General features: G+C 40.2%; 1 protein-coding gene across 5 annotated transcripts in view; it reads right to left on the minus strand.

Moving 5' to 3' along the window:
• Positions 1 to 814: 814 nt before the first annotated feature.
• vti1a (vesicle transport through interaction with t-SNAREs 1A) overlaps positions 815 to 11738 on the minus strand; it is a 141095-nt gene continuing 130171 nt past the window's right edge. For 3 of the 5 annotated variants that reach the window (XM_054749757.2, XM_015962599.3, XM_015962598.3), the window contains one exon: positions 815 to 1155. In XM_054749757.2, coding sequence (XP_054605732.1) covers positions 1062 to 1155 — 94 coding nt within the window. In that variant the 3' untranslated portion in view covers positions 815 to 1061. The remainder of the gene's footprint in view (positions 1156 to 11738) is intronic. The other 2 variants (XM_015962601.3, XM_015962600.3) reach the window with 1 other exon arrangement.

The following is an 11738-nucleotide window of genomic DNA, read 5'->3' on the forward strand; positions in this document are numbered from 1 at the left end:
GAGAGGAATGGAAACTAGAAACGGGCACACTTCATTTGGTCCTGCCTCAGCCAAAATGCCATTAACTCAGAATAACAACAATAAAACACACAATTCTTACACAGACGTCTGAATCTGTTCTTATAAATAAATAGCAACAGAATTACTGGTATTGAAAGCAAAAACACTATACATATATATCTATTTAAATGTTAGAAGAACGACGACTGTTAAAAAGTCCACAGTTGTGATGTGTGTTCTGGGTTCCAACATAATACAAGTCAGTGTCTGTCATCTCTTGAACAGATGTGGGGTCTTATGTGTTAAACATCTAGTAAATAACCAAATTTACCTTCCTTTAAACTCTCTTAAAATGTCTTTCTGGACGCAAAAGTTGTAAACATGCAGATTTCTTCATACGAATCAAACCAAACTTTGATCTTGAGCTGGAATCAAACTTTTTCCTGACTCATTTCTTCTTTTTCTTTATAATTTTTATTTTTTATTTTTAGCAAAGCCAAGTATCTATTTTTGGCTTTGCGGAGCTTTTTAAAGCAAGTGTGGGAGCAGCACATCTCATCTGAAGGCACTGTCCTCTGCTGTTTGTGGGGCTACATGGAGAACAGCTGAATCATCGAGTTAAAGAAGCTCCAATATCAAACTGTACGTATGTCCACTGGTCCCCGACTGTCCCCCTGTCTTTCATGCATGTCTACATGTCTTAAAAACATTTACCCCACCCCTACGAGAGAAAAAAAAAACGACTTCTGATTAAGATTAGTCAAGCTGTGTTCACCTGGAGTCAAGATCAGGTGCAAATACACACTACGGACGATATCATGAAAAGTTTAATCCATCAGAAAAACATCTCATCCCTAGAGACGGGAAGAAAGAACCTGACATAAAGTCCAGAAATGAGAGGAAAAAAGCTCCCTGTCAGGTTTTGGAAACTGATTCATGGGGACCATTTGTCCTAATTACAGCAGAACACCGCTTTTGTCGCTATTAATCATGTGTGTTTGTGTTGGGATTAAGGACATGGGTGTGTGTGTGTGTGTGTGTTTATGGGTGAAAAGTAAAGATCAGTGGCTTCGCAGATTCAAATAGATGGCCAGGATGACGGTGAGGAGGATGACGGCGCCGAGGACGAAGACCAGGATACGATTCTGGATGATCCTGCAGGGAGAAGACAGAGATCAGATCAGGAGGAGCAAGTCTCACAGTGTCCATAGAGAATGGTAAACACGTGGAACAGTCCCGCGTGTATGTGACAACAAAACTTCCAGCCATCAACCAGAGGCTTATTGTGTTTAATAAGCAGCAGAAGCTCTGACTATGAGGGATCTATCTGTACAGGGGGGGCATTAGATCATTTAACCTGCATCAATTAAAGAATCTGAATATGTGGCTTTTAAAAATGTCATGTATGTGAGTAGATGAGCAAAACACACACACACACACACTCTGAAACTTTATTCGCACAATAAAATGGAAAAAGTGACTCAGTAGTTTCCTGGAGGTAATAAAATTGCTGAATTACTGACTGAATTAGCAGTAAAATAGACCCCCCCCCCCCACACACACACACACACACACAAACATTTAGATTTTCCCATTTTAACTGAAGTAAACTTTTCAAGAGTAAGGTTTGAATAAAAAAAGAGAAAGAAATGACTCATATGGCGAGTTTGTCCCTCAGAAAAACACACACCAAACCCTCCGCTGCTTCTGACAAATGAGAGAATTATCACATTTGCTGACTTGTAGGGGGTGGAGAAGAAGCCATGCAGAGGGGGCACTGTCCACTTCTCTAAGCAGGAGATGAATAGCCCATGCTGTGGCCATTTATCACTGAGAAGGGTGGGTGGGTGGGGGGTGGTGGTGGTGGTGGTGTGTGTGTGTGTGTGTGTGTGTGTGGGGGGGGGGGGGGGGGGGGTGCTCAGTCACCCTTCTACCCTCTAAAGTCTAAATCTGAGCAGCAGTTGAGCTGCCGACCTCCTTCAGTCCAGCAGCCTGGGCTTACAGCCCCATCATTTAAAGCCACGGTGTTATGTTAGATTCCTGCTCCCCCCCCCCCAAGCTAAACAACAACACCTTTATAACATCCACATGTTCAGTTTTGAGCTAAACTCTGATATGTCAGCCACGTACAGCACTGTGGATAAGTATATCCCATCAGTTACAGCCCAGGTCTAGAATATCACACTACCACCACCGTGTTTAACTGCTGGTATGATGTTGTACTTAGGAAATGTAGTGTTGGTTTTATACCAACGAGACACACACTGTCCAGAAAGCTCCACATTGGTCTCATCAGTCCACAGAACATCTCTAAAAGAGTTATCTTTGTTAGTTTATTCCATCCATCCATCCATCCATCCATAATGAAGTCAAAAGTGCATCTCAGACCTGTAACATGCCAAACATTTGAGTTCTTGGGATCGATTCTGAACCTTTGTGAATCGATTCTGAATCTTTATAAATAAGAATCCCGATTCAGACCTGAATCGATTTTTTTCAGCACCTCTACTAACTAGATGCCCAAGCCACCTCAACTGTCTCCACTCGATGTGGAGAAGCAGCTGATCTACTCAGAGCTCCTCCCGGATGACAGAGCTTCTCACCCTATCTCTGAGGTAGAGCCCAGACACCCCGTGGAGAAAACTCATTTCGGCCGCTTGGATCTGCGATCTCATTCTTTAATACGCAAAGCTCGTGACCATAGGTGAGGGTTGGAACGTAGATCGACTGGTAAATCGAGAGTTTTACATTCTGGCTCAGCTCTCTTTTCACCAAGACAGATCGGTACAACGCCCGCATCACTGCAAACACAGCACCAATAAGCCTTTCGATCTCACGCTCCATCTTTCCCTCACTCTTGAACAAGACCCCGAGATACTTAAACTCCTCCACTTGGGGCAGAACCTCATCCCTGACCTGGAGAAGGCATTCTACCCTTTTCTGACTCAAGACCATGGTCTTGGATTTAGAGGAGCTGATTGTCATCCCAGCTGCGAACCGCTCCAATGAGAGCCGGAGATCACGTTCTGATGAAGTCGACAGGACCACATCATCTGTAAAAGCAGAGACCCAATCCTTAGGGAACCAAAATGGATCCCCTCAACACCTTGGCTGAGCCTGAAAGTTGTTGTTTTTTTGCTTTCGGTAAATGTGAGACAAACCTTTGGTCTCAGAACTTCCCCATGATGCTTTTTCTTGCCTCATATTTTCATATTGATGAATCATGACCTCTGACCTTAACCTAACAAATCCTGTAGAGATTTAGATGCTCTGGGTTCTTTAAATGTATTTAGAAAAGGTCACGGTGTGTTGCATTTTCAGATCTTTTAACCTACTTCATGATGTCATGCAGGTTTGATTGAAGAGATGACTTTATTCTACAGGTCTGGTAGTGATCAGGTCTGACTGGCTGGTGGAACGGAATTCAGCTATATAAATAATCAAAAATCATCATGTTTAATTCACAGTTCAGTAAAGGCGCTTACACATTAGTGTTGGCACGGTCGGGCTGGATGGTGTAAGATTGGGCTGGTATGGGTGGTGTAGTGTTCACATATAAATCTGACGGACTTCTCAGGAATTCCCAGAGCCTGTGGGCGGAGCTTAATATGTGCAGGGAAAGTCCGCTCCATAAGGTAAACAAAAGGCGGACAGGAGCTGAGTTGCTTTTGGAGACGCCGAACCACATTATTTTATTAATTTGCTGTGTGTGTCCTCATAATCGCCACACACACACGCACGCACGCACGCACACACACACAGAAAAAAAAGCTATTCTTTTCTCCCATACCCAAGCTTAACTGCAGCTCCGGATCGGCAGCTCCGTGCTACAGACAGAAGTCTACTCAACAGCATCCAGCATGAAAATGAATCACACATGCGAGAAATCCCCTGAGGCAGAAGGCGGAATTTCGGCCGGCCAATCAGTCCGTAGTGTCGCCTCGGTCCCAGTCTGACCGCTGGGCAGAAGGTCTGAGAGAAAGAGTCGCCTCGGCACCGAAAACGCAAATCTGACCTGTGTGTGAAACCAAATTCCGGTGCTGTTCGATACCTTTTGGGGCCGTGCTGACGCTAATGTGTAAGCCCCATTAGAGGGGCAATTCTTCACACAGGGCCAAGTTGGCTTGGATAGATTTTCCTCCACTAATCACTGGAATCATCACTTGAAAACTGGATTTAGTATTTACTCAGATTTGATTTGTTTGATATTAAAATAGTTTTTGATGATCTAAAACATCTATGTGTGATAAAAAATACTTAAATATGTAACAGGGCAAATAAACTAAATCCCTTTTAACAGTTAAACCTACAACACTTTGAATAACACCACTGAGGTCATCACACATACTGCTTTTAAAAGGAGTGTATCCTTGAATAAATGCATACATTATCATCAAACTGTCCTAATGAAACCACTTCTCAAACAACAACACATGGAACAGTTCTAATGCTGTTTTAAATCCTGGTACACATCATATTTTAATCCCTGCTGAGAGACTCCCTAACACAAAAACACTATATTCCTAGGTCGAGGTGAGAACTGTGACTGTAATAGAGAAGTAGAGTTTGAATAAGGCTGGCATGATTGGCTGAAACCAGCTGGGGAGCAGATCCCACTGAAAGACTAATCAGAGCGTCCTTAGCAAGGCCACGTCTTCCTCTATTAATTGACATTCATTATTTACAATGATTATTTATCCCAGTCAAATACCCCTAGGAGGGTGTGTGTGTGTGTGTGTGTGTGTGTGTGTGTGTGTGTGTGTGTGTGTGTGTAGAAGAAGCCAGTTCACTAGCTAGCCCAGATGTTTGTTAATTTTTCAGCTGTGAGAGGAAAAAAAAGGCGAGAATGTACATGAAGTAAGATTTGGCTCAAGTGCTGATAAATTAAGTCTGGTTTTTAAACAAGAAGCAGAAAAAAACCTTACCCTAGCAATGTAGAACAGCCATAGCAGGAGCAACTAATTTAGCTCTGCAGGTTGTTCTAGCCATGCTCCATCATAAGCTCTGCAGATCTACCAGTGGACCAAACAGTTTTGTGTCTAGCCAATTACAGTGCTCTGTGTTGCTTGGGTGGGCTTGGCACCAGAGATGCGATGGAGAAAAACTAAAAAGATGGCGTCAGCTCAGAACAGCGCTCAAACAGTTTTGGCATCAACTTAGAACAATTCTGACTTCAGCTTTGCTTAGGGACATGAGCAGATAGAAGTACCGTGATCCCTCGTTTATTGCGGTAGATGCGTTCCAGACCTGGCCGCGATAGGTGAAAATCCGCGAAGTAGGGACACCATATTTACAGTATTTATTTAACAGGAGAAGGAGCGCAGCTGATCCTCATCAGCCTGATTAGCGGGACGGCTTTAAAAGGAGGACGGTTATACGGATACCACGCCAGATGATTAACTACTGCCTGACTCGCTTCTCCTCCGGATTCGCTCCCGTCTTGGAGACTTCTGGATACTCACCGGTTTGCTGCCTGCATACGACTCCGCTCTGCCATCCCGCTCTCCACCGTGCTCACGCTCCCTCTCTGTTACCTCGTCCTCCTCATCCGTCTACTCTGCCACCTGGAAATCTACAATTCGCCTCTGGATATCACCCCAGCTCAATTCCACATTCACCATGAACTTCCGCATTTTGCCGCTTCCTGGATTACCCTCCGCTGGATCACCAGTGCGCCCTCAGTTTTCCTCATCATTAAAGAAATAAAATTATTGTTTATCTTTTACCTCGACTTGAGTCTGATTCTGTATGTCTTGGGTTAGACACTTACCCCAAAACATGACAGAAAAATACCGCGAATCGGTGAAAAATTCCGCGAATCGGCGAATTTCCCTTGAATAAGGCTCCAAAGAAAAAATCTGCGAAGTCGTGAATCCGCGATAAACGAACCGTGAAGTAGCGAGGGATCACTGTACTCAAGTTATTTATTTAGAAAAAGGGTGTATTTGCTTCTTCTTTGATGGTGTATGGCAAACTGCCCCGTTGACTGATTTCCATAGTGATGAATATGTCACGACGTTGTTCGCTGCTCTGATTGGTCCTAGCACTGTCCAACTGTGTGCAGAGATAGGTTGAAAGACAATCGTATCGATTTCACCCCATGACTGGATTTTTTTAATGGCTTGTGTCTAAACTGTACACTTACACATATAAGATATTTCGCCATGTTAAAAAAAAAACTTCAACACAGGTAAGTGTCCAAAGGTGCAAAAAATGTGTTCAGTTCTTATTTCTGAGTTGCAAAGCAAGCCTTCTGATCTAAAATGACTCTCTAGGCACTAATATATGGTTACAGACTCACATGAATACAACAAAACAGTCAATAAACATGGAAAATGTCAGCAAAAATATTAATAAAAGAAAAAAAAGAACAAATTATAAAGGATTTTTATATAGCACTTCTCAAGAACAAATTTGCAAGGTGCTTCACAAAACAAAACTAAAAAAATTGAAATAAAAAAGTTAATAAGAAAAATATAAATAAATGTTTAAAAAAATAGTTAAAAACAGGTCTGACCACTTCAAAACACTTTGGTTTGATGGTAGTAAAAAAAAAAGAAATAAAGCCTTTGGCACAGTAAAGATTTGGATACCTGCCTATAAAATGTGTTGTTTAAGATGATGGCCAATGAATAAACACCTTCTATAACTACAGCTTTTCATGTCTGGTTCGATGATATTATTTTGGTGATGTGCATTTGTAGTCCTGGACATATTTTCACACAAAACCTAAAATAAAGTTTCCTCCCATTCAAAAATAAGCACATTCTCGATATTAAAATGAGTCTTTAGGATTCATGGACATCATATGTGAAATCCATGGCAAAAAACAAGCGGAATTAGAAAATAGCATCTTTAGCCCCATTGACTTGCATTTTGGGATGCCCTTTTCCCAATGATGATATCGGCCCAAAAACACTGTATCAGATTATATCGGACTGCATGAAAAATCGCTGATATTAGCAGTATGTCCTGCTTTAAATTCCATTCTAGCAATTCTACTCAGCAGCGCCCAGATCCAACATGCAAAGTCCACGTGATCAGAACAGTGTGTGCTAGCAAAGTAGCAAGGAACAATGTCGGCCATGTGGCTGTATTTTTTGTTAAAGTCTGAAAAAAAAACAGTTTGGCTGAGTGCACACAAGTGCACAAGTTTCCTGTGGTGGAACAGAACCAGGGAAGATTAACGCGTCCAACCTCATTGTGCATTTGAAGCAGGATCACAAAATAATGCATGAGGACTTTTGCAGTGTGTGAAATTGAAACTTTAGACACTCAACTTGTAGCAGCTGGTCAGAGAAAAATATTGTGTTTTGCTCCTCATGTCCCTTCCCTCAACTATTCACATTTATGCAACCAAAGGTTAATAAAATTGATTGAAATTCCAAGAGTAAAAGAAACTAAATTTCTTGGAGTTCTTATTGATGAAGACTTGACATGGAAATCCCATATTATTTACATAAAAGGTAAAATTGCCAAATCCTTAGGAGTATTACATAGAGTCAAGTTTTTACTGACTAATTTCCTTGTTTGAAGTGACCAAATACTTATTTTCCACCCTAATTTACAAATAAATTCTTTAAACATCCTGCCATGTGAATTCATGGATTTTTTTCACATTCTCTCTCTCACAGAAGTGTACCTATGATGAAAATGACTGACCTCTGTCATCATTTTAAGTGGGAGAACTTGCACAATCGGTGGCTGACTAAATACTTTTTTTCCCCACTGTATAGTGGCTGTAGAGATCCATCGAACCCATTGTTTATTAAATATAAATTACTGAAATTTCATGATTTAAAAGACTGGAAAATCTTACAAACCATGTATAAAGCCAATTTAGGTACTCTGCCAACAAACATTCAGGGGATATTTGAAAAGAGAACTAGTAATTACATGCTGAAAGAAACTGATGTGTTAACAAAACCAAGATTTAGAACTAAAATAAAGGAATGGAATATATCTGTAAATGGTGTTTAGTTATGGAATAACCTTAGAAGGGAAATAAAAAAAAACTCTGTCATTTAATATATTCAAAAAATGTACCAAATTGAGTGTACTAAATAATTATGAAAATGTAAATTAAATCAATGATCATGATCGCACTGGAATTTAGAACAGGAAAAAGTTTAATATGATTCTGTATGTGTGTCTGACAAATGGAAATTGTATATAAATAGATTATTTCTTCTAGAAAAGGGGGCAGAAATTACAAGATGTTTTTCTTCATTCTGCTCCTTTTTGTTCAAATTTGATTTTTTGTTATGCATTTCTTCCAATCCAATCCAATTTTATTTATAAAGCGCATTCACCAAACAAGGCGCTGTACACTAAAAATGTTAGTTAATTAAACCGGCAATTAATTTCTTATTGTTTATATGTTTTATTTGTTTTTATTTTGAATGAAATAAAAAATAGAAAAAAATAAAAAGTAAAATTAAATAAAGTTGGTCAGTTTTTCATACTCAGTGTTGCTGGCTTTTGTTTTCTGTTTGAGTAAAATCACTTGATCAAGCCTTATACATTTCACAGTATGAAAAATGTAAAAGTATGTATGATTTGTTCTGATATCATATCGGATTGATATGGTATCGGTCAATACTGAAGGATGCAATATCGGTATCGTATCGGAAGTGAAAAAAGTTGCATCGGGACATCCCTACTTAGGCTCCCTATACGTAAAAGGGCATTACTTAACTATTTCATGCCATCAGCAATTGCTTCACATGGAAGAGAAACATCACAAAATCTGAGAAAGAAAATCATTTATTTACACAAAAAGGTGAGGGCTACGAGAAGATCAGCAAAGCTTTACATATCAGTCAAAATACTGTAGCAGAAGTGATCTAAAATTTTCAGAAAGATGGAAGTGCAACCATCTTACAGAGATGTCCAGGCCACCCACGGAAGTTAATATTTCAACAGGAGCATCTTCTATGAGAAGGGTCGAAGAAGATCACCATGCAAGTTCACTGCAGTTAGCTAAAGCAGTAGAAAGCCAAACTGGAGTGACTGTTTCTTGTGACACCATAAAGCGCACACTGTCTGCAGAGGAATGGCATGCATGGGTGTCATCCATGAAGGAAGCCTCTCCTAAAGCCCATGCACAAAAAAAGCATGCCTAGCATTTGCTAGGGCCCATGCTGAAAGAGACGAAGACTACTGGGACTCTAGACTCTGGAGTGATGAGACAAAGATAACTGTTTTTGGAACTGTTTCTAAACTGTATGGCGTTGTAAAGGTGAGGATTTTAAAGAAAAATGCATGGTGCCTACAGTGAAGCATGGTGGCGGCAGTGTCTTTATGTTGGACTGCATGAGTGCTGCTGGTGTTGGGGAGCTGCATTTCATTGAAGGTATCATGAATTCAACAATGTACTGCTCTATACTGAAGGAGCAGTTGCTGCCATTACTCTGTGCACTTGGTCGTCGTGCACGTTTCCAACACGACAATGATCCAAAACACACATCTAAAGCTACTGTTGCATTCATGAAGAAGAACAGGGTGAAGGTGACTGAATGACCAAGTATGTCTCCTGATCTGAACCCAATCCAACACCTGTGGGGAATTCTGAAGCAGCAAGTTGATCCTCCCTCTCCATCCAGCATCCAGACTCTAAAAGAGGTTATTAAAGAACGGGAAAAGATAGACATTGCAATATGTCGCCAACTTGTTCCTTCCATGCCTAGAAGACTCGATGCTGTCCTTGAAAACCACGGTGGTCATACTAAATACTAAATGTAGTAGTTTTTGTTGTTGGGTGTATTCATTTTTGCTTCAACCAATTTTTGTAAAACTAAAGATTTTGTGATCTAAGTTATATTATTAACCTTAATTTCATGTTATGGAGTTAAACAAGTGTTCAATAAAACCCAGCCTTGTGAAAATTCTGGAAATAGTTCTTTTGTTCGTTAAGCTACTGATTAGATTCTTACTTTTTAAAGGGGGTGTACTCATTTATGCTGAGTGCTGTATAACCACTCTATCGTCTGTCCGTCTGTCTGTCTGTCTGGCTGGCTGTCTGTCTGTCTGTCTGTCTGTCTGTCTGTCTATCTATCTATCTATCAATAGCACCCATAGCATCATTATTCCTCTGAAAACAAAAGTCACCTACTCAATATAAAAGCTTCTTTACTCCAACACACTCCCCTAGAAAGGAGGGGTAAATCCTCCACAAACCTGGGAAGTATGAGAGTGAGTGGTTTTCCTTGGCTTTATGGTTGATCTTGTCCTGACACGTGGCCAGACAGAACAGAACTTATCAAACTGGATCCATCCTCCATTTTTGACACTTGACATAAAGATGGAGGGAGAGGAAAATCCAGGGAGGTGGAGGAAAGCAGATTGGGATGTGGGAGTGATGCAAAGAGTGCATAACATACAAATGGGTGCAGATGTGCACACTGACCCACAAATTCACATGCTGACTTAAGCATGCCTTTACTGTAAACTCTAAAAGTGTATTATGCTGTTTTATGTTATGTAAAACAGGAAAATGGACAAACTTTGTTTTATTTAGCTTTTAAAACACAGTTTCTAACCCTGACTCCTGCAAAAATAATTGTTTTAAACAATTTTACAATCCACTTAACTGCATTCATGAAAAATGAAACGTTCATATTTATGTAAAAAAGTAATTATTGTGATGACTTTTATACAAATAAAATCCAGTCATTAAAAATAATAAAAAATAAGTCTTTGTTTTAGTTTGTATTACTCAAAAATAAGAGTTTGAACGACAACAAAATCTTTTCATTTATTTAAAGGTCAATTTCACTGAGAAATTGTTTCTTACTTATTTTTGAAATATGATCATCGCTGTGAAACTAAACATGAAAATAGTCTACTAGCTTCCTGCATTAGCCGCTGATAGAAAATAGATGGGAGAACTCCTGGATTAGAAAATCTTGTGGTATTTGCACATCATAATGTCACAGTAACATTTCACGGACTCACTCATCTTGGCTCACGATGAGGAAAGCTGTTGTTGGTGTAGCGCCAAGGAAACAGAAGAGAACGTCTCCGCTAGTAGAAGCTAACTGTTAGCATTAGCAACTCCACAACACAGCAGAACTCTGTCAGGCTTGTGTTATTTGTGGAGATAAAACATCAAAGTTGCAGAGCAAACAGTCAGTGTTAGAGTCACGTTGCTGTTATCCAATCAGAGGAAAGATGTCTGAATATCAGAAAATAAGAGTCTAAATCCAGTTGTCTGCTGCTCACCTTTACTCTGGCTAACTTCCAGCTCCTAAAACAAGAGTGCCAGAGCCATTTCCCCCCGGAGAGCAATACACAAGGCCTTAATGTATACTAGAGACCACTACAAATGTATTGGGAAAACTCATTAACTGTCATTGGCAACAAAAGTCATCATTTTAAATCCAACCATTCGCTGCCATTGACCACTAAAGTTTTTACTGTGTGGGTGTCTGGACGAGCCCCCGCAAAGTAAGAACAAACATCCCAGCTCTAACGCTGATCTTCATCCATGTACGTCACACGTCACGTGATCAGGATGCAAAAAATCCATCGTTTTTTTTTCTAAGTCCAACAGAGCGGACCGGACTGTGAAGTTGCAAGTGGAATATTCTGGCGACAGGGGGCGAAAAGGGCTGTGGGGCATTTCACTAAACATTTAACAGGTAATTTTAGCATTTACTGGCTCTAGAAAATGATTAAAACATATGAAAAAGTTGCAAAGTATCCCTTTAATCATTGTTTGTCAATGAGTGTGCATT

Source organism: Nothobranchius furzeri, chromosome 16, assembly GCF_043380555.1.
Source record: "Nothobranchius furzeri strain GRZ-AD chromosome 16, NfurGRZ-RIMD1, whole genome shotgun sequence".
In the NCBI taxonomy this organism is placed as follows: domain Eukaryota; kingdom Metazoa; phylum Chordata; class Actinopteri; order Cyprinodontiformes; family Nothobranchiidae; genus Nothobranchius; species Nothobranchius furzeri.